The following is a 24,650-nucleotide window of genomic DNA, read 5'->3' on the forward strand; positions in this document are numbered from 1 at the left end:
ATTTATCAGACAGTTAACTAGAAAACATATTTAATAATCTATTGACTAGTTTTCAGTACGGTTTCAGGAAAGGTAAATCTTGTGCAACTAATTTATTACATTTCTATGACAAAGTTACCATGGCTTTGGACAATAAGAAGCCTGTAGATGTTGTTTACATTAATTTTCAAAAAGCTTTCGATAAGGTACTGCATGTTGCTCTACTTAGCAAATTAGCTGATATAGGAATAGGAGGGAAAACTTTCATATGGGTAAAAAACTGGCTGACCGGAAGGAAACAAAAGGTAGTTGTAAGGGGAAATTATTCTAATTGGAGTGAAGTTTTAAGCGGAGTTCCTCAAGGATCAGTGTTAGGGCCTGTTTTGTTCATTGTTTTTATGGACGATATTCACAAAAATATTTCTGGGAACATGAATTGTTTTGCTGATGATGTCAAAGTTATGGGGACTGTAGAAAATGAAGAACAAGCAAAACAGCTGCAAAAGGATCTAGATCATATTACGGAGTGGGCTGATAAATGGGGTATGGCTGTTAATGTTGGGAAATGTCAAGTGCTACATTTAGGGCATGGAAATAAGTGTACAAGTTATTGTTTGCAAGGTTCAGTCATTAGTCAGGCAGATAAAGTTACTGATCTGGGGGTCTTAATAAGTCAGGATTTAAAGTTTAGCCAACAGTGCAGCATTGCTAGTAACAAGGCCAATAAGATGCTTGGGTTTATCAATAGATCTATTTCAAACAAATCTAAAGAAGTTCTTCTGCCCTTATATAGAAGTTTGGTAAGACCTCATTTGGAGTATGCTGTTCAGTTTTGGTCTCCTTATCTTAAGAAAGACATTAATGTATTGGAAAGGGTTCAAAGGCGAGCTACAAGGCTAATAAATGAACTTTCTCACTTAGACTATGATTCCAGGCTTAGAAGGCTAAAAATGTACAGTCTTGAGCAAAGAAGAGACCGATGGGACATGTGATTCAGTTGTTTAAATTTATTAAAATGAAAGATGTTACGGGGCTGAAGTTTAGCACTGAAAACAGGACAAGGGGTCATTGTTTTATGCTATTTAAATATCAGGCTAACATGGATGTTAGGAAAAATTATTATTTTATCAGGGTAGTGGAACCTTGGAATAGTTTACCGGAAGAGGTGGTAATGAGCAAGGGAGTAGATAGTTTTAAGAGGGCGATTGATCTTCACTGGGGATTGTAAATTGACTAGGACCAGTCTAACTGGGCCCAGAGCCTATTGCTGGTTGTCACTTTTGTATTTGTATTACATATCAATGTTATCTGAAATATTTGAGAAAAATAATAAGCAAGAAAAACCTAGAAGTTATTGGATGGATAATTGTTCATGAAAATTGGAACAAGGTGTTATTTTAATATCAAACGAGCTGATGTGTGCATCACATGACTTCCTTTTACACCAATTTAATGCTATTTCCCTATTATTGCAATTTTAATGGGATTCTCTCTCTAACTCTTTAAATATCACTAGCAATGGCCACATTGAAAGCAGATTTAAAAAAAAAAAAAATCGCCAAATTTTTCGCCAAGTTGGCGACAAAACTTGGCAACCAAAAGACTGGCGATATATCGCCAAGTGACCGCCAAATTATAACACCATTTGAGTTTGCATCGAAATTAACAATGATTTCCCCCCAAAAAGGTGCAAAAGACCCCTTTAGAAACACCCGAATGCAACCAAAATAGGAGGTGCACAACTAGACCCCACTACGAGTCTATGTACCAAATTTCAACTTTCTAGGACATACCATTTTTGAGTTATGCGAGATACATACGCACATACGCACATACACACATACGCACATACATACAGACGTCACGAGAAAAGTCGTTGTAATTACCTCGGTGATGGTCAAAATGGATATTTCGCGTGTCTATACATTCTTAGGCACTTTTCCGCATGTGGTCGAATCGAAAAAAAAACTCAACATTCATTTGGGGGTGAGCAAAATGGAAATTAAGGGCGATTTTTGAGTGAAAATTTTTTCGCGAATACAATACTTCCTTTTTTGTAAAAGGAAGTAAAAAGGCAACAGGAATGCACAATTTAAATTAATGCCTCTTAAATTAGTTTTAAACACATCAAGATTTTAAACAATTAGTAAAACTTTCAACACACTCATACCTAACCTATCCCTAACTACAAAAGCTATGCAAGCAATGTCTCAATTTCTTGTCTCAATTGCACATAGCTTTTGCAGTTTTGGTTTGGAAAATCAAAAAATATGTTCAATACTGTTTGAATCTAGATTATGAAACATTCAATGTTTGCTTGTTACGGTAGCCTATCTCTTAGGTAAAGATACACAGGGAAACTTTACCCTAAATGAGGTAAGTCCTTCAGAAATTGTAGGTTAAGGAAGATAAACATTTTGCAGAGATACCTCGTAAACGAGTAACATTGTATAAAAATGTGAATAAAAATCCTAAACATATTACTTAAAATACACCGCCAGCTCAGTCACCTCCAGCTGTTAACTTACTACAAAATACTTAAACATATTAGTTTAAATTTGACCTGAAAATTTAATAAAATCAACTTACATATTATTTAGACTACATTAAGGCCTAAATTTGTTATCACATTTAACTAAACAATGGCAAGATACTATTAATGAAAAATAAAAAGTCTGTTTGAAAAATAATAATAGTTAAGTTTTAGGTGTTATGTAAAGCAAAGCAACTTGTACTAGCAATTAATAATATTTTGCAACTGGATTAATTTAATCAAGAAAATATTGCAAACTAAAATTTTTACCTATTTTGGAAAGATATTACAATGGATTGGCGAAGAACAAGTTTGCATTGATTCTATTTCAAAAAAAAAAAAAAAAAAATCATCAAAATCAGTTGGAGATGCGATCATTTAACCGGATCAATGTGGGTGTGTGTCCGAGCATATACAGGAACAGTCGAAAATAGTAAAATCTTAGGAGTCAAGGGGAAATTTTTAGGTGCCAGGCCAAGTATTTCTCAGAACTTATAGGGGAATCAAGTGTAACACAGCTTCTGAAGGAACTAGTCATGAAAGTTTCTTTTCAGTTGGCCGGGTAAACTGGCTTCCAGGATTTGTCGGATCCTACATTGCATTCACAGGGTGGTGACAGAAACTGGAAATAAAAGTTCCCTGATTTCCCTGTTTAAGTTCATCAAATATCCCTGATTTACGTTACCAATGACAATGGTTTCTTTTCTTTGCCCTACCTGAAAAGCATTGCATAATTTAAAAATTGCAGTGTTTAGAACGGTTTAAGGTGTTAATTAAAAATACATTTTGAAAAGATGTTCCTTCCTTTGTTTTGGTAAAATAGTATAATAAATAATCGACAGAGAAATTTTGTAGGAAAGGAAATCCAAAACAAATATTTCCAGGAACCAGTTAACATAAGAATTCTAAGAAATTATTAAAACCACTCTTAAAGAAATATCTGCAATCTGAAGTGACAGTGAATAATACCATGGCAAAAAAAAAAAAAAAAAAGATTTGTAAAGGCAAAAGAGCCAAGTCATTAATAACGGCTTCCTCTTTGAATATAGGGTTGTTTATTTTACGTAGCTTGGAATGCTTGGAAGGAAAATTCAAGCATGGTGAAATAAACTACTTTACAGACAACAGAAGCAATCTTAGGAAGCTCATCCTAAGACTGAATACTTTGAATTTGAGGAAAAAAGATGCACAAATATGTGGCACTGTATAATCGCAACTCATTAATTTTACTTTTTTAAAACAAATTGGCGGAAAATTCGTAGGGAATCAAAATCCTTCATTTTACAAGGAAGAAAATTTTTTCTTTCTTCATTTGATCAATTTTCCCTGAAATTTTGTTATTTTTTCAAAATTCCCTGATATTTCCCTGATTTTTCCCTGAGTGATAAAGTTCCCTGACTTTTCCCTGATTTCCATGAACTGTCGCCACGCTAATTCACCCTTTTGAATGAATAACAAAAAACTTCAAAATAATTATGTAGGGTAAAAAAATTGAAATGGATCATATTAAAACAGCTCACGTACTTTTGATTCATCAACAAATTTTTGTGCTGCCATAGTTATGAACCTTAAATCAGCTTGATGGGCAATTGCATCACTTGAAAAAGCCTGAAAGAAAGATTTTAGGATGTTCAAATAAAAACAAACAAAATATTACAAATTATTGCTTTTTTTTAATTTTTTTTGTTATTTTCTTCGATAAATCGAGATAGACCTACTTTGTAAGCGTCAGCATTTTCTTTTAAGTGATCAAGATCAAGCAAACTCCTTTCCTTCTCAGTCTGCTTTACATGTGCTTCTTTCATCCATTCCATAAAATTAATCAATTCATTCTATAATAAAACAAAACATGATTAGACAAATGTCATACTTTATATAATTGAATGGCGGGGGGGGGGGGGATACAATGAAGTATTTCTAAGCAGTTACAGGGCAATTCTATCCAGGGTTGGCAAAAACCCGGTTTTTTTTTTAAAAAAAGCCCATGGACCCAGGGTTTTTTTTGGGTTTTTTAAATAAAACTCAAAAAAAAAACAACTAAAGCTAGGTTTTTTTGTCTTTTTTTAGGGAAAATGTGGGGTGCTTGTAGCATATTGTAGCGTAAGTATATGGACAAAGCACAAAAATTGTCTTGGGGTAAAAAAAAGCTGGAAAATTCAGCGTTTTCTGAAGAAAAGTAAAAAAGACGACGAAACCCAAGAATGGTGAAGTTTCAGATTTTTTAGTTTCCATGATTACCAACAATTAGGGCAAAGTTACTTCTCGAGTGATAAAATCTATTTTTCGTTTTTAATTTTTTTAATTTTTTTTTTTTTTTTTTTTTTTTTTGCATTTTACTTCATTGTATTTCATTTTGTCATGCAAAACTACTGTAGAACCTCAAGTAGTTTAAATCCCTTTTTTACTGAATTCCAGCTTAATCAAGACATTTCTTTGAATTTTATGTTGCCTGTTTTTCTATTTCTGTGTATAGAGTGAGAAATATTAAATTTTTTCGTCGTAAGATATTGAAAATACTGTACATCCTATTCTGTTTTCTGTCCGACCATTTGTAAAACTTGTTAATTTCTAAAAAATATACCTTGTTTATTCGAGATTTGTGACGTGTTGGTTTGCAGAAACAATCTACAAATATTGAGAAAATCAGACGTGACAGGACTTAGTCAAGATAATTTGAGTTATTCATTGACCAGTTAAAGAAAAAAGTTAAATATATTTATTTAAATTCTTTGAAGTATTTTTTTAATGCCGTTAAGAGTTAAGAAATACTATTAAAGTTCAAAATTCATTTTTTATGCCTATAGTCCGTGGTAAGAACAAATAAAAAAGAAGTTTGAATTGTAAAAGTATTTAAATTAATTAATTTTTTTAAAACTTCTCAGAAAATTTTTAAAAACCTAAAAGTGGGCTAAATAATGGGTTTTTTTAAATGGGTTTTTTCAAAAAAACCCATTGGGTCCAATCTGGCCAACCCTCATTCTATCGTAACAGACTAACAATCACAGAGGGGAAAATTGCCTTGTTTCTTTAAAAAAGCTTCAAGTATTAGTTTGAATTGAAGTCCTCTTTGGCTGACCACCAAACTGGAACATATGCGTTCCACCCCAGAGCCTTTGGTCACAAAAACTGAAATGGGCACAGAAGGCCTTGGTCCCACGGGCTGTTGTGCTACTGAGTTCAGTTTTTTATTCATTCAAATTAAGGTTATATGTTTTATGTGATGGCAGGAATGAGATAAAGGTAGGTTTTTCTGCAAAATATTTAATATATTTATAATCAAAGAAAGATCACCATAACAGACAAACACAAATTGCCACTGTTTTGACAAATCTTTACATTTATGCCTAGTACCGATAAAATAACTGATAAATCTTTTAAGAAACAATACATTTAATGCAAAAGAGGTAAGTTAAGCTCATTAAATTTGCTTAGTGCCATATAGTAAAGATAACATAAAAGCAATTCACATTCGTAACAGACTAACATTGATCCATATAACAGACAAATAACTAACTGCCCTAGTTGAAATATATACATTTTTTTTTTTAAACTTAAAATCGCTATGGTGAAATAAAACGAACCTAGCTTACCCAATCGAAAAAAGGTAACATTAGCCAAAGACCGATTGCTTAGGAGTTCCTTGTGATAAAACAAAGTTGATAATAAAATACAGAAATATAGAGCTGGAAAGGTAGTGTTGTGACCCTTACTTAATGTATAACTATTGACTTCACAGATAACATTTTAAAAATAGAATCTACTCCCAAACTAGTTTAAAAAACTGTATGGTCTATTTGGGGGAGGGGGGGGAGACAAAGCTGAAATAAGATATTTTAACAACAACAAGCACTTTTAGAGAAACGAGAAACATGATTTTAGCAATTTGAAGCTAATCTGTACTGAATTAACATTAAAGTGACTATATTATACAGAACTAAAATCTGACTGATCTGCTTTGTGGGTTATTTATGATGGTTTAATTAATAGCAATCATGCAATGATGCAAGAAAGTTTATTAAAAATTGTTTTCTTTAAGTTGTATTCCAATAATATACCATGTAAGTTATGTACAGGGCACATCTTTATCAAAATGTGAGAAAAGAAAGTTAACATAAGAGAACATTCAATGTTTTAAAAGAAACAAACAATTTACTGAAATACGGTAAAGATACTGCCTGTGATCCCAATTACAAATAGTGTATCGAAAGCTAATAGCATCCAATTCTTAACTCCCAACTTACACCCGTGCCTCCAGCAATTACAAAATAACAAAAAGCTGTGGCATAACCAGGGGGAATTTGATGATGTATCAAAACTGTCTCAGAGTATCAAAAACTTTCTTTTTTGACCACAGAAAAGGATTTAAACTAATCTTTTGGATTAGAACATAGAATAATAAAAAAACGAAACAAACCGAAAACTTTCTAAGCTCTTCTAATGCTGTGTTCAGACGTCTCAACAGTCTTTCACTTTCATCATAGGCTCTAGAAAATCTCTTTTTAAGAGCATCTGAGTTCTTTTGAACATTATGTAATTCTTCTTTGCTTAAAACATCTTGACCTTGTTCAATAAGTTGCTGAGCTTGATCAATGCAAGACATTACAGTTCTTTGATTGTCTTCAAGATCTTGGCGAATTGACTGTAAATAAATAAAAATAAATTACAAAAGATTTTTTTTAATGCAAAAGTGTTTCATAAATGACATTTTACTAATTCATGTCTAAAGGTCCATTAATGGAATGGAAGTTATGGGGGCATTGATATTAATGAAATGCTCACATTCATATCGCAGGATTTGAGCTTATTACTTATTGTCCAATGGCAACAATTAAGCGGAAACAAACCGCAACTGAAAAATTCAGAATGTTTGATTTAATTTATTAATGACACACATTTTTGCACCCTTCATTTAATGTTTTATAGCAGCCATAAAATATAATCAGAAATTCTCACAAGAGGCCTTGCGGGATGCCTCCATTCCATTATAGGAAATGAAATTGAAAAGAAAAATGGATAACAGAAATAGGGGTCCATCAGAAAGCCAAGCTGAAAGCTAAAATAGGATTAATTGTCACAAAATGCAACTATGCAATCGCACTGGCTTGCTTAGAGCGAACATTCAAAAGTAACCAGGAGCGGATACGGAGTATCATTTTACGAGGGAGGGGGGTCATGCTGAACAAACAATATTCATTTCAACACAGGTAAGAGTATCAAAGATTTCCCACACATTTGGGATACACCAGCTCTGGCACATTTAAGAAAAAATCTTGACTATCAAATAGCATAGTTAATAAAAAAAGTTTTTTTTTTTTTTACTTTCTAAAATTCTGCTACTAGACACTAACAACAAAGTAAGTATTCAGTTTATTACATTATTTATATTGTATAGAATACCAAATGTCAAAATGTAAAGCTTATTTAAAACACTCAACTAGATATTTGTGACAATACAGAAAAAATACTGAGTGCAGTAATACATTTTAAAAGCAAAAGCTATCAAATAAAAAGGTACTAACCTTAGCAGTATTAATTTGGCGATAAAGATCATCAGCATCTTCCCTCACTAAACCAAGATCAGCAAGTTCCATTTCTTTTTCTTGTAGCCAAGACAACAACTTGGCTGTATTATCAACATAAAGTCTATATTTTTCTTCGATAGCCATCTAAAAATAATAGTGCAAATTTTTAAAATGGTATTTTTATCCCAATACATAGCATTAACTTAAAAGTTTTTTAAAAATTATTATTAAGATGACTTTATATTATTTATTTATTTTGTTTTATTTATTAAATTTATTTTATTCATAAAATTATTTATTTCATTTATTTATTTTATTTATAAAATTATTTACTTCAATTTTGCTATGCCATAAGACATCAAATTGAAAAGAAATTCAAAAATGTAATTTTAATTGAATATCTATAAAATTTTAATTTTACATAGATAAATATTAAAATTTTGAAACATTTTGATTTTTTTTTTTTTTTGGATTTAATGAAATGAATTAAAATTAAACCTAAATTAAAAACACAAAATCATTTCAAGATACAAAATACAATTTCATATAACAAGCTATTAGAATTTTAGAATCAACATGCACTTGGGTTAGTAGTATGTGGCTGTGTTATTTCAGCAAAGCTTTAAAACCAAGCTTCAGCACATAAAATTCAGAGTAAAACAGCATGCTAGTTCAGTACAATGGTATGAACACACAAAATGTATAAATATATATATATTGTAATACATTCAAATATAACCATTATTATGAATGTAACTCATTATGGTGACGCTTTTGTCACCACATTCAAGGTAATACTTGTTTTTATGCAACACACAAGACAATTATGTACTAATATACAAATATTCACATGCACTAGGCATGTAGCAGAGGCAAGCCAAGCAGTTTTATTTGCGCCCAACCTTGACAATAATGACACCTTACCCGTTTCTCTGAGGGTATCAGCAGTCCCTGCTCAAAAGCATCCATTAAAGATGTTGCTTCACCATTGCTTAAATTCATCAGACATCCAGTTTTAGCACAAAATATACCTTTCTCTATTGCTCGGCTAACAGCAGAAAAGCTACCAGAAACTGGGTCTTTGATGAGGGTGGACAAAGGGTTTATTAAACCAGAAGATAAAGCATGTTCTAGTGTTTCAGGTATATTACTGAAAGGATTTTTTATCATATTTGTGTGTTGGTCATACATATTATACTCAAGTGTTTCTAAGAGTGAAAACGAGTAAGGATAGCTTATTAACAATCCTGAATTCATAGCCCCTTTTAAAGTTAATACTTGACTAGTAAGGGTGTTAATGACAACACCTTTATCTGGATCAAGAGTACCACTTTCAAAAGCGGAAGTAAGGTTAAGATACTTTTTGGAATTTACATCTTTTATGACAGCAGAATTTCCATCAATACGACCAAGTTCAACAGCTTCTTTTATTGTGAACATTTCCTTGGAGCAGGGATCGGTAAACATACCACTCAAGTCATTCAAGAATTTTTTATTTATAGTATGTAATAATGTATTTGGCTTGTTTTCATATAATTGTTTATTTTCATATTTTATTAAAAATGAATCTTTCCTTTTAGAAATGTGGCAAAACATTACCTTCCCACGCAAATTAACAATATTTTTTTCAATAGCATCACTAATTGTAAACAGCTGTTCTTTATCCGAGTCCTTAATATAATACGTATCAGGATTAATTAAACATTTATCGATCGCTTCATTCATTGTGCACTCAATTTTTGTGTAAGTTAACAAGTGATATTTTAAAGATTCATAATTGCTTAAAAAGTTATTTTCCATCATAATAATATTTTTTGCTTTGAATGCTTCATTAAAATTCATGCCTGACTCAACAGCTAAGTTACTGCTTATAGAGTTAATTGTTCCGTCACTCAGAGCCAACTTCAAAGATTTTAGAGAATTTTCATCATTATTGTACACTGATACATTATTATCCGATAACAAACCATCGTTAATAGCAGTCTCAAGAGAAATTTCTTTTCCAGATATAGGATCAAAAAACTTTCCAGTAACTTCATTATAAAGTTTCATTTGCAAAGCCTCTTCAAATGAAACAGGTTTTGAGAAAGGAACTATTAATTTTTTATGGAATGCTTCTACAAGTGTTATGGGAATGTTTTTACCAGCTGATTTGTAAGTGCCAGCAATATCATCAATTAATCCTTCGCTCACAGCTTGATGAAGTAATACATTTTTACCTGCATGATCTTTTATAATTGAAGTGTTTTGGTTAATTACACCTAAATCACACAAAGATCTTACAGTCAATGGGATACTATTTCTTGGATTTATAATTCTCCCGCCTTTAGTGTAAAGATTTAAATTTAAAGCATCATACAAACTTAAATTCTTTTCAGTGTCCATGATAAAGCCGTTATGAATAGCTTTTATAAAGGACATTTTGATATTAGTTTCATTAAAACAAACACCAGAATCAGCATCTATTATATGATTTTTAACCGCTTCACTTAAGGACAAAAATCTCTGGGATTCATCACTCCATATACAAGGGAAGTTTTTGTTGATGTATTTCTTTATCATACACTGGCGAAGAGTCAATATTTTATCAGAAAATTTTAATTTACCACTTTTTTCATCATACAAGCCATTGTGAAGAACATTCTGAAGTGAATTTAGCATCACATTATCTTCCAGAACACCTAATTCAAAAGCTTCATCAAGATTTCTAAGTACCCCATCGTGACAACGAACACGAGATTTTTCTGAATCAAATATACCTTCCTTAACCGCTTCGGAAAAGGAAATAGCCATGACATTAGACTCAAGTTTATGCTTCACGATTGTAGAAGACGGGTCAATTAAACTGCATTCCATTGCTCTTTCCAGAGTCAAGTACTCAGCATTGAGAGGGTTATAGAAAAGACCAGATGAAGCATTATAAATATTTAGAATCAAGGATTCCTTCAATGAAAGGCAGTCTAATTCTCTAATAAAACCTCTCACACACGCTTCTTTTATAGTAATATGCTCATTTGTGCTTTCAACGAAAACAGTTCCACCAACTATATCAATTATGTTTTGATTCACAGCATCCGAAAATGAATGTAACCTTTTATGAATGACATCACAAAACACAGTATGAGAAGTGTCTAGCAAATTGTTAGCGACAGCATCCTGAACAGGAACTTTTCTCATAGATGATACATCAAAATAGGAACAGGAATCTTCATTTATGAATACTGTGCAAAAATGTTCGGAGAAATTCAACTTTCTGCAAACAGGAATTATCAAACCTAAACTGTAAGCATCTTGAAAACTTAATTCATTATTATAAATAGTGTTCTTAATAGTGTTTCTTTGAGGGTTAATTATGCCCCGCTCAACAGCTTCTTGGAGGGTTATAATTTCTTCTGTAGGAGCTACAAAAACAGTTAATGCATTTTCATCAACAAAACCTTCTTCAATCATTGTTTGCAAAGATTTTTCGTTCTTCAAAAATGCCTCAACATTCTCTTCACACGTATCATATAAACTGTATTCTAAAATTTCGGGTAATGTTTGAGGAAATGAACAGTTAATAATCAAACCTTTATCCAGTGCAGCTTTCAAACTAATAGGTTGTGATAATTCGTATTTTCCACCAATAGGATCAACAATGCAGCAAGAAATAGAATCTTGTAACGTCATATAATGCTTTGAATTTCGAATTTTTACAGAACTAGCCTCAATAAAATTTGTTTCTAACGCTTCTTTCAATGTTAATTCCTTTCCGCTAGTAGGATCAAAAAATGTTCCTGCATTTTCATCATAATAATCTTCTTTTAATGCTGTAATTAAACTTAACTTTAACTTTTTGGTCTGAATAAGATCGGCATGTAGTGCTTCAGAATAATTCAAATTAATATTTTTATCGGTATCTTTTATTTTGCCAGATTTGGAAATCAATCGCTGAAGAAATGCTTCTTCTAAATTCATAAGCACATTTCTCTTGGAATCTTTAATCATAGTTAAGTTTGAATCAATTAAACCTCTCCTAACAGCTAACTCGATATTACTTTCAGTTCTAGTGACTGGATCTAAAATTAATCCATTTTCACTGTTAGCAATACCAAGCTTTATGGCAGCCACAAGGGCAATGGGTTTTTGACTAGGAACAATCAAACCTCGCTTGAAAGCATCTTTTAAGGTTAACTCTTGACTAGTTACAGGATGAATAAAAACATCTTTTTTGATATTGACAATATTTAAATCGCATGCCTCAGGAAGGGAAATCAGTGACTTCATTTGTGGGTGATAAGCTAAAACTGAAGAAGGATATATAACACCAACTTGCAAAGCTTCATTTAAAGGAATGCTTTTACAACTGCCAGGCAGTTTTAATTCAACACAATTTAAATCAAAAATCTCCAAATGAATGGCTTCTTTCAAAGTCATTGGATTAAAGTCTTTGACATCAATACTGGTGTCAGGAATGTAAATAAGCAAACGTTCAGCTGTAGCTTCAAAACAAGATATCACAGATTTAGTTTCCTCACAAAATATGTCACCGGAATTTTTATCAATTATCTCAAGAGCTAAAGCATCCGACAGTGAAATGTAAGCTAATGTTTGCTGATTTTTTACTTTGAACATTGAACAACTAATACTTCCACTTTCTAATAGATCTGAAAAGAGAGCATTTTTTTCTGAGTTTGGAATTTTAAATGATTTTGTTTTTTCATCATAAATTCCTATTAGTTCTGCACTTTTTTCATCGCTAAATGGACTATGTTTATTAGCTTCAGTAACAGAATTTAAGATCACATGTATTTCATTTTCAATTTTAATTTCTACGAGGGAATCGGGTAGAATTGAATATTCCTTTAAAGCATTAGACAACACAGTTTTCTTCCCATTTTTTACAGCTACAACACATTTTTCTGCATCAATGATATTGTGCCTCAAAAGATCAGACAAAATGTACAGTTGAAGTGGAATGAGTTTCTTTTTCAAAACAACATGATCAGTTTTTACTTTTGAGCACAAAGCAGTTTTGCTCTCAGTATTAACTAGAGGCGTACTTCTCTTATCTGATATGATTAGTAATAATCCAATGTCAACTGCTTCTTCAACAGAAATTATCTTGCTTGTTTCAGGGTTTAGCATTGTGCATGACAATGGATCAATGAGACTGTTTTCAAGTGCTTCCCACAAGCAAATAGCATTTTCCATTTCTTCTGTAGGGACACTCATTATCAGGCCTTCTCTTATGGCATCCAAAAGCGGAGTGGTCTCTTTGGTAATAGGATGAATATAATTTCTTGTCCTCAAGCAAATAAACCCTTGCCTAAGAGCAACTGGAAATGTGGCAGCAAGCAGAGGAAGTTGTGAAGAAACAGAGGCAATGGGTTCAAACATCTTCTGTTTGACCGCTTCTAAAATGCTTATTTTGCCATCCAGGACCTGGACTTCTCCTTTAACACTGTCGATCACTCCTAAATCAATGGCATTCTCCAAAGTTAAATTTTTACCTGATCTAGGTTCTGTCATCTTTGAGTTAGGATCAATAATCTCACACACAATTGCTTCTTCAATTGATAAATGTTCACCATGTTCAGGATGAACTATTTTTTGTACTGTAGGCTCAACCAAACCTTGGCTTACAGCTTCTGGAATACTGAGTGAGCGACCAACAGGAAGAATAAACTGGCCACTTTCGGGATCTAATAGCCCATTTTGAATAGCTTGGTTGATGCTTAAAGTTTCATTGTTTGAAGGATTCTTTATCCTGCCTTCATTTCCATCGATGAGACTAAGCTCTAACGCTTCTTCTAGAGACATACGATTGCCATCTGCCTTTTCTAAATGCTCAATATCTTTTAATGTATTTGCGGTTTTCTCATCTGTAATGCCCTTTTCAGCTGCATAGTTAGCAGGTACTTTTTTGCGTTTTACTTTTCTCAGTACAACAGCTTTAGCGGGAGATTTCATAGATTGAGCTGTACCAATCGTCACTTCAAACCTCGGAACTGAATATTGTGCTTTTAAACACTTTTTCTTATTTTCTTCTTCAGATAACTCTTCTTGAGATTCATTACTTTTTTCAAGGACGACATTTCTTTCATCATTTAAGCAAGGTTCTGATGTGATACCTGTAACTGATGCAGTTTTTGGTTCAATTTCAGAATTATTAATGATCACAGCAACTTCTGATGAATTTTCAAAAGACTGCATAGCAGTAACATTTTCATTTAAAGAAAATTCAGCAGCATTTTGTAATTCTGAATGTAAAGTGAATTCAGCAGAAGCCAATAGAATTATAGAATCTTCAATTTTTGCACTGTTCAGCAAGAGGGAATGCTCAGTATTATTTCTACTTTTAGTGTCTTCATTTTTCTGCTCAATAAAAATTACATTTCTGGATGGTTCATTAACACCGTGTGGAAGTGTAGGTAGATTCTCTTGATCAACAATACTATTCAAAATAAATTCATTTTCATTCACGACAGTTCCAGCATTAGTGCTGCTCTTTTTGATCTGAGAGTATATTTTGTTAAATGTGATGCTGTTTTCAGATACAATAGAATTTTCAGATGTAGTACAAACTGATTTGTCTATACCCATTCTGTAATTTTCAGCAAAAACAATCAACTTTTTTTCAATTGCGTCTTTCATAGATATTGGCTCACCAAGCAATAAATACTCACCAGTACTTGAAATTAACTTGAGCTTCATGGCTTCATCTAAAGGAAAATTCTTCTCTAAATTTAAATCAATAACAAAAGCAGAATTTGGGTCTATCATATTGTTGTTAATACTTTCAAACAAGGTAAACTCTCTCATTGTACTTGGCTCCTTAAAATAGCCAGTTATAGAATTGAAATTTCCTTCTTCTATTGCATTCTTTAAGCTAAAATAAGTGGAATGAAGAGCAGCTGAGGTTTTTGAAATTCTTTCTAAATAAACCTCTCTTTGGAAGTCTGACTCATCTGTCATCTCAATATCATTATTACAATTATTTTCCCAAACAAACAAACCATGAGATTGAATATTGTTAGAATCATTTAGGCTATGGTTTAAATTACTTTTTGTTTCTTCTGAACTGTATTTTACATTCTGCAACACTTCGGCTGCATTATTAATATTTCCTTCCAAAACTATATCTTTAGTATATGAAGAACCACTTGTAGCAAACTTCAGGCTATTTTTATACAAAGTAAGTTCAGATTGCATAACATTAGAATCAGAATTATTGGATAAGAGAAGGCTCAAATATCCTTTGTTATACGCTTCTTCTACAGGCATAACATTTCCCGTCAAAGGATCTGTAAATGTACCAGAACGTTCATCAATAAGACCACGGGAAAAAGCTTCCTCAAATGTCATTCGTTTATCTGCGAGCAAGCTGTGACTTGCAACAGTTACATACCGTGTTGTAGTTTTTGTAATTGAGGTTAATGTAACAGTAATGTTCAGTAAAGACTTCAGCGTAATAGCCCCATCCTCTGTAATGAAGTTTTTCTCCACAGCCTCGACAAGTTTCAGGGGTTGTTTTGTTCTAGGTTCCAGTAGTAAACCAGTTTTAGAATCTAATAATGATTTAAGAGAACATTCCAAAACTGAAAGTTCAGTCCCATTTTCATCGACTACACCAATAGTTTTATTGAGCATTTCATACACTTGAGGAATCAAAAGTTTATTCTGAACAGCCTCTTGGAATGTCATAGAAAAATTAGTGTTCAAATCCCGCACAGAGCCTGTATCCATGTTGATAATGCCTCTTGAAATGGCATCATTGAAACTTACATATTCATTTGATGAAGTGTCTTTAAAACCTTCAATTTCAAATATCGTTCTTCGATCTACAGATGCAAGATAGCCTCGACTGGCAGCTTGAGGGAGATTTAAAATCTCATTCGTAGTTTTATCAAAAAACTTACAATTAGGAGTTATGATGCCTAAAACTAGAGCTTCTGCCAAAGTCAAAAGCTTATCACTGTCAGGACACATAATACATTTTATATCAAGACTAATAATTCCAATTACACATGCCCTAATTAAGGAAATTTTAGTTGAATTAATTATATTATAAATTTCACCATTTTGATCAATAATTCCTTTCTCAAAAGCGTGCTTCAAAGTCAATGGGGGTAAAATCAGATTCTGCTGTTGGGCCACTTTTAAAGACATTTCCCCTTTAGATGGATGAACATAACAACTAGTTTTTTTGTTTATAAGTCTGCTATCAATAGCAGCAGGGATTGTAATGATGTTACCAACAGAAAGATCCACTACTTCTGTAAGTCTTTTTGAAAGGATTCCATGATTCAGTGCTTGATCAATTGAATAAGAGTTTCCTGAATCAGGATCAGTCACTTCACCAGTTGAATCATTGATAAAATTAGAATCTAAAGCTTCAGTAAGTGAAAGAGAATCTTCAATTATTGGCGGAGCAGTACATAAGTAACCCAACTCATATGCCTCTGGTATCGTCATCTGTGTTTTAAAATAAGGACTAGTAAATAAACCTGAATCTGAGTCTAAGTAACCTTTGAGCACAGCTTCAGGGAGAGTATAGTGTAAATTACTCAAAATATTTTTATCTATTAAATCTAGAATCTTGATTTTCTTAACAATACCTAACTGAACAGCTTCTTCAATAAAAAGAGCTTTTCCACTATTAGGATCTGTAAAACATCCTGATAAAGGATCAAAAATATTTCTTTGGATTGCTTCTAGAAGCGTAATTTCAGCATCATATTTTAGTTCAAATAGTCCATAATACTGAGTAATACTGCTGAAAAAGTCTGCACTTAAATAGTTTTCGGAAACAGCTTCTTCAAAACTATATTCTGCTTTTGTAACAACATCTATATACTTCAATGAACTTAAATTAATAATATTTTTGGCTGCAGCTTCTTTGAAACTAATAAAAGTTTTAGTCAATGTATTAAAAACAACTTTGTCATCAAATATCGTTGTTGGTGATGAATGAGTTGAATTATACTTTTGGTTACTATTTATTTCTGTGAAAGATAAAGTGGTACCAGAAAGTTGGAAGATAGGTTTATCATCATAAAAAGTGTTATCTTTGTCCATGTTTACATCAATAACTGTTGAATAAGGTTCCCTATTCGATTGATGATACCCTGAATTTTGTATTTCATTAAAAGTAGTGTTTGAATTGTGATGAACTATGTTGTTTGATTCGCTAACGTTGGATACTGAGAATATGTTGGAAGAAGTGTGGTTAGTGTAACCTGATGAGAGAGTGAAAGGAGAGAAAGGAACTTGTTCCAAAATAATTTCTGTGCGATATGTCTTCAGAATGATGGGTGCAGCTTGAATCACGGTAACAGAAAACTGTGAGAATGAAAAATGAGGGAAATAGAAACAAATAAACAATCCATAAGTACATGCTAAATATAGTAACTAAAATAGAAAGAATACTGAAAGAATAAGGAAAAAGGGAAATAGGACACAATTAAATAAAAATTCTTAAAAGAAATGAGATACTGAAAGAATAAGGAAGGGGAAAAAAATCATTTAAAATAATTTTCCATTTAAATATTTAAACATCATAAATAGCATTAATTATTTTTTATACTACCATTTACTACATAAAATGATGTAATATTTTTTTTTATATTGTCAACTTAAGATCCTTCATATTAAAAGGTACTAGTAAATGAACAATAGAACTTTTTCAAAGAAATTTCTCTCACATAAAAAGGAGTTAACAATTCATACTGAAATCAAATACAGAAGCTACTAATACTCATATCTCAGGGTTCATACTCTATTTGGATAAAAAAATTCCATGACTTTTTCATGACTTCAATGAAAATTTTCATGACCTCGTTACACGAAGAGAATAGCACTATTTAATCTCAAACTTGGTAATATTTGGAAATGCGCATTAGCAAAACGTCCCACAGCCTCATTGAAGCACTTACTCGTTGTGGAAAAAATATAAGTGCACACTTAAAAAACTAAACTATTCTTATGTGTCTTTATCATATAAATTTAAGTAAAGTAAAAATACAGTGAAGCAAATATGACAATGCTTAAATGTATGATTTTTTTTTAAAAAACAGGCAGAATGATATTGAATGGGACAAAAGTTGAATGAGTCATCATTAAGTTTCAATAAATTTGCTTCAAAAGTTACCTTTTAGTGTCAACAGTGCCTTTAATCATCCACATAACTTGACAGTATTTTGGTTCTTTAAAGTAAAGTCACATATTCAGTAACTTACCGCCCATTAGCCAGGGCTAAAGCAGAAATACGTGAAATACACCGCCAGCTCAGTCATTTCCAGCCGAGGACTGCAGTTTCGTGCTTATTAGCACTCGTCAGCCCGGCATAGGAAAGTGACTGAGCTGGAGATGGAAAACCTCTTAAGGAAGCCAAGAGTGCGAAACAAACTGGTAGCTAATATAGAATTAGCAGACCAGACGAGTGACCGAAGCAATGGTTCGGTTCAACTCGAAGATTGAACGCAAGGCAAGGTATATTCAGTAACTTACCGCCCATTAGCCAGGGCTAAAGCAGAAATACGTGAAATACACCGCCAGCTCAGTCATTTCCAGCTGAGGACTGCAGTTTCGTGCTTATTAGCACTCGTCAGCCCGGCATAGGAAAGTGACTGAGCTGGAGATGGAAAACCTCTTAAGGAAGCCAAGAGTGCGAAACAAACTGGTAGCTAATATAGAATTAGCAGACCAGACGAGTGACCGAAGCAATGGTTCGGTTCAACTCGAAGATTGAACGCAAGGCAAGGTATATTCAGTAACTTACCGCCCATTAGCCAGGGCTAAAGCAGAAATACGTGAAATACACCGCCAGCTCAGTCATTTCCAGCCGAGGACTGCAGTTTCGTGCTTATTAGCACTCGTCAGCCCGGCATAGGAAAGTGACTGAGCTGGAGATGGAAAACCTCTTAAGGAAGCCAAGAGTGCGAAACAAACTGGTAGCTAATATAGCGCACTCTTGGTTTCCTTAAGAGGTTTTCCATCTCCAGCTCAGTCACTTTCCTATGCCGGGCTGACGAGTGCTAATAAGCACGAAACTGCAGTCCTCGGCTGGAAATGACTGAGCTGGCGGTGTATTTCACGTATTTCTGCTTTAGCCCTGGCTAATGGGCGGTAAGTTACTGAATATACCTTGCCTTGCGTTCAATCTTCGAGTTGAACCGAACCATTGCTTCGGTCACTCGTCTGGTCTGCTAATTCTATATTAACTACCAGTTTGTTTCGCACTCTTGGCTTCCTTAAGAGGTTTTCCATCTCCAGCTCAGTCACTTTCCTATGCCGGGCTGACGAGTGCTAATAAGCACGAAACTGCAGTCCTCGGCTGGAAATGACTGAGCTGGCGGTGTATTTCACGTAAAGTCACATAGTTTAGTTCTTTATGTTTCCAAACCAGATCTTTTTTGAAAAAAACATTCAGTAATGAATCAATCTTCTGATTCAAAAGTATATTTGTTTTGTTTACAAATTTGCATTTTCAAATGCATATAAATTAATAGGTACAGAAATTTCAGAACACATTTAATTCCCGACATTGAACGTAGCAGTGGGTCGCATGGATTAGTTTTGCGTGCCGTATGTTGGGCACTACTGTTTTAGAGCATTCGAATTCCTCTTTTTCTGTATTCTGTCGCCTCACTTAATATCTGTATTTTCTAAAACATTCAACAAATTAAGATAAACTCTGAAAAATTTAATAATACAGTTCTTACAAGTGATGGAATAGAACTCGCATGCAATTGAATTGCTTTTTTTTGAGTGGGCGTGGCAAAACTAAGAACGTGAAATTTTGCTACTAAGAATATGAAACATAAGAAGCGTTGAAAATAACAGAAATTCAAAATAAATGATGTCCAGGCAGTAAAACACATCGCAAAAAATGGCAAGCGGCTGCGACAGAAGTGGATGCAATGAGATTTCAAAATTCAGATTTGATTTTTGGATCGTTCAATTTTCCACTTTTAATAGCTTTTATGTGCTATACTGTTAAATCACTCAAGATTTCTAATGCTCCTTTAGTTATTGTTCCTTTCTCTTTGTTCAGGACATTTTTCCATGACTTGAAATAAATTTCCATGACTTTCAATGAAAATTTCGATTTTCCATGACTTTTCCAGGTCTGAAATTCTGTTTTTTTTCCATGACTTTCCAGGATTTCCATGACCTGTACGAGCCCTGATATCTATTTTGTAATAAAAAGAGAATCCCCAGAAATTTTGAAACATTTGTCTGCTATTTCTAGCATTTTTATGCATTTGCATTAATGTTAATTTAAGTTTTCCCTTTTAGCAGAAAGATATTAATTTATTTCTAAAAAAATATCTACTCTATTTTGACTCATATTCTGTAAAAACGTTTAACTTAATGACTCATTCCTAACATGCTTACCATAAGACATCAAAAATATTTGTATTATTGTAACTATCTAATAGTACAAAAAGTCGTACCCACAAAGGAAGCTTAGGGATCTAGACCCCCTCTGAAATTATACAAAACATTATTTCACAGGGTTTTGTTCACACCCTTCTACACTTGCTCCAACACACATCCAATAGGGGACCTTGATAAAAATATCTGGGTGCGGTTTTGAGTATATGAAGTTAATAATTAAGTTATTAAAAACATATGATGTCTTAAAAATAAAAACTAGACTCTGACAATATTTACTTGCCAAAAAAATAAATTACCTTTTGGCCTTCTTGACTAGAAACAAGACTTTTCAGTTCATTCAGCCTTTGTAACAATGAATTCACCAAATCTGTGTATTCTTGATTTAATGCATCTAGTTCTTGGCTAACAATTTCCGCCCCTGACAACAACTTAGGCCTCTTTGCATCAGAAGCTGCAGGATTATCTTCTAAGCCCTCTTGATACTGCCTCAGTAGTAGATCATATATCTAAGTGAAGGATACACAAGCTCACATAATGTTCATACCTACCCATAGCACCACAGGAAAACGAATTGAAGCATACTGGAATCAGGTTTATAATTCATGCACTAATAACTTTCAAAGTGTCATTTAAAAAAGCAAATTTTAACTAGGAACCATACAACCAATTTTGTTTTCCGTGGTAACAAAACATGCTGTAACCTCTCTTTCTAAGAAACAATTTAAATATTTCAGTTCAAAGTCCCAAAAGTTTTTCAAACATCTATTAAATGTGTTAAAGAGTGCATGAATAAATTCAAAAAAAGGTTCTTTAAACATAACCCACTATATAAGTTGAAGTATTAGGTAGAAAAATATGGGGTTTTTTTGGGGGGGGGAAGGGTAACAGGTGCTTTTCTACTGACCCCATTGTAAAATTCCTACACTATCACAAGATATCACATGTGTAGGCTTGCATGAAGTAGTGTACAATAAACAAAATACGAAAAAATGTTCTTGTATTTATTTAAATACAATCCAACCCTGCTATAGCGAACCCAGGATATAACGACTCCCCCCCCCCCCGGTTGCAGCGACCTTTTAAATGGTCCCAACAGAGGCCCTAAGTCATTAATGTGTTTTCAAACACTTGTACCAATCACTAAACACTATAGAATCTGCTCTCATCCAAAAAAATTCTACAATTTCCAGCTTTTCATAGCATTTGTCCCAGCTATGTTCCTTTACGAATTTACATGGGCAAACACCATCTAGTTACACCTTTAACACCCGAATACCCTGGTTCAAAACACATTCCGAATTGATTGTTCCTCTGATTAAGCTGAACTGACAACTCAGGGTTCATACTCTATTTGGATGAAAAAATTCCATGACTTTTCAAGACTTTTTCATGATTTCAATGAAAATTTTCATGACCTGGTTACACAAATAAAATAGCACTATTTAATCTCAAACTTGCTAATTTTTGGAATTGAGCATTAGCAAAAAGTCTACATGAATGCCACAGCCTCATTGAAGCACTTACTCATAATGGAAAAATATAAGTGTACACTTAAAAAACTGAACTATTACTTTTTGTCTTCATCATATAAATTTAAGTTAAGTAAAAATGCAGTGAAACGAATATGATGATGCTTAATTTTGATATTTTTTTTATAAACAGGCAGAATGATATTGAATGGGACAAAGGTTAAATGAGACATCACTAAGTTTCAATATTGCATTTAATCATCCACATAACTTGACAGTATTTGGGTTCTTTAAAGTAAAGCCACATAGTTTAGTTTATGTTTCTAAACCAGATCTTCTTTGAAAAAAACATTCAGTAATGAATCAATCTTCTGATTCAAAAGTATACTGGTTTTGTTTACTTATTTGCACATTTTCAAATGCATATAAATTAAAAGCTTAAGAAATTCCAGAACATGTTTGATTCCTGACATTGAACGTAGCAGTGGGTCGCATGGATTAGTTTTGCGGGTCGTATGTTGGGCACTACTGTTTTAGAGTATTAGAATTCCCCCTTTTCTGTATTCTGTCGCCTCACTTAATATCTATATTTTCTAAAACCTTCAATAAATTAAGATAAAACTCTGATAAATTTAATAATAAAGTTCTTACGAGTGATGAAATCGAACTCGGATGCAATTGAATTGCTTTTTTGAGTGGGCATGGCAAAACTAAGAATGAAATTTCGCTACTATAGAATAGGAAATATAAGCAGTGTTGAAAATAACAGTAAATTTAAAGTAAGTGATGTCCAAGCAGTAAAATCACATCGAAAAAAAAGGCAAGCAGCTGCGACAGAAGTGGATGCATCGAGATTTCAAAATTCAGATTTGGTTTTGGGCTAGTTCAATTTTCCACTTTTAATAGCTTTTATGTACTATGCTGATAAATCACTCAAGATTTCTAATGCTCCTTTAGTTACTGTTACTTCCTCTTAGTCCAGGACATTTTCCCATGACTTGAAATAAATTTCCATGACTTTCAATGAAAATTTCAATTTTCCATGACTTTTCCAGGTCTGAAAAATTCGCTTATTTGTTTCCATGACTTTCTAGGATTTCCATGACCCGTATGAACCCTGACAACTTCACACCAACCATAGCAAGAGCACCCATATAGGGGGGCAAGGGGGGGGGGGGCTCAAGCCCCCTTTAGAAATTAGAACTTTTTTGCTTTCAACACTTTCTTCTTTGCAAAAATGTAAAAACATTTCTTCTCCAGTCACTAATGAATAATTTGTTTAAAATGTCAAACTTTAATAACTCTAATCTGTATTGAAATCGGTTTCTTTGGGGGAAATATCCTCCTTAACCATGGTGAAAATATATGAGTCCCCCTCCCCCCTTAAAATTTTGCATATGGGCGCCCATGAGCCATTGTTAAATAATTAAGCGAAAAATAATTAAGTTAAATTTATTCTAATATTAAAAAGCAGCGAAAGCCTATTCTCAATTTGAAAGGAATTTTTCCTTTCTAAATTCACTGTAGTCTGACAGAATTGAAATTTTAAAGCAGCTGTCAATGTTTCGAGCAAATTATTTTCAACATAAACTTGGTAAACAAGTTGTACATTTGTTTATAATATTTGACAGGAAAATCAATGAAATGCACAAATGCTTGCAACCAGAAATGACTCAGTACAATAGTAAATACTCATATTTTACTTAATTTTATCCTAATCATTAATGGGAATATCGTGTAATAAAGACATTCATTATGAAAGTACATTAGCAAGTGTGGACTTGAAAAATTAAACAAATTATATGTATCGAACACTAGGTTATAGCAATCTCCTAAGCCAGTCCACTGAGGGTTGGTTTTAGCAAGGTTTGACTATTATTTAAACGCATATAAAAGATGCATATGCTGAACACAAATTTGTCCTTATTTTTATGGAAATGAAACAGTATTCAAAATTTTCCATTGAAACTTTTAACAAAAAACTAACTCTGGAAACAAATAAAATAAAGTATTCAGCTTGACAATAGATGAAGAGAAAAAACAGGATATCTAGGAGTATAAGTTGTTATGTTCATTTGTTATGCATAAGAAACTAGTAAGAAAAACAAGCCTGTTTAGGGACAAATTATTTTCTACAGTATAATTAATGAAGTTCTACTCTGACTCACAATCTTCCAAGATATAAAACAACAAATAATCATAATATCAATATGTACAAATTTCATGTATTATGGATTCAAAGACATTTTCATTTTTGAAATGGGAGTGAAACATAAAGTAATTACATCCTCCAAAGCAACTGGAAATCACAAATATTGTCAAAGATATGACAGAAAACTATATTATACCAAAATATTTAAAAAATACATATTGATTCCAAAAAAGAGAAAATAATATTGAAAAAAATGCTGAGTGAAATTATGGGAAAATAAATACTTAAAATTTTTCTTTTAAATTTCCACTTGTCCAGAAAAGTTATTAGATGTATTTCCACCAAATATGTGTTGGAAAATTTAAGTCTTCTTATGACTAACTACTATTTATAATAATTTAACCCAAAATTTTAAAAGTTCTTAAACATTGAATTCATATTTTTCTTGTCGACAACAACTAATCATCCTTTTCATAAAATTGGAATTTTTACTGAACTAATGCAAAGTGTGAGGTAGTCACGTTAAAGGATTGATCACATTTACAGTAGAAGGGCACAAAATAAAGCTTTTATTACATTTCCCATTCACTAAATGCTCGGACATATTTTTC

General features: G+C 32.7%; 1 protein-coding gene across 1 annotated transcript in view; it reads right to left on the reverse strand.

Moving 5' to 3' along the window:
- LOC129216046 (dystonin-like) overlaps positions 1–24,650 on the reverse strand; it is a 446,756-nt gene that overhangs the window by 93,957 nt on the left and 328,149 nt on the right. Inside the window, exons 31-35 of the mRNA XM_054850190.1 lie at positions 20,715–20,924; positions 8,032–8,178; positions 6,927–7,151; positions 4,231–4,344; positions 4,037–4,120 (exon numbers count right to left, since the gene is read on the reverse strand). Coding sequence (XP_054706165.1) covers positions 4,037–4,120; positions 4,231–4,344; positions 6,927–7,151; positions 8,032–8,178; positions 20,715–20,924 — 780 coding nt within the window. The remainder of the gene's footprint in view (positions 1–4,036; positions 4,121–4,230; positions 4,345–6,926; positions 7,152–8,031; positions 8,179–20,714; positions 20,925–24,650) is intronic.

Source organism: Uloborus diversus, chromosome 2 (assembly GCF_026930045.1).
Source record: "Uloborus diversus isolate 005 chromosome 2, Udiv.v.3.1, whole genome shotgun sequence".
In the NCBI taxonomy this organism is placed as follows: domain Eukaryota; kingdom Metazoa; phylum Arthropoda; class Arachnida; order Araneae; family Uloboridae; genus Uloborus; species Uloborus diversus.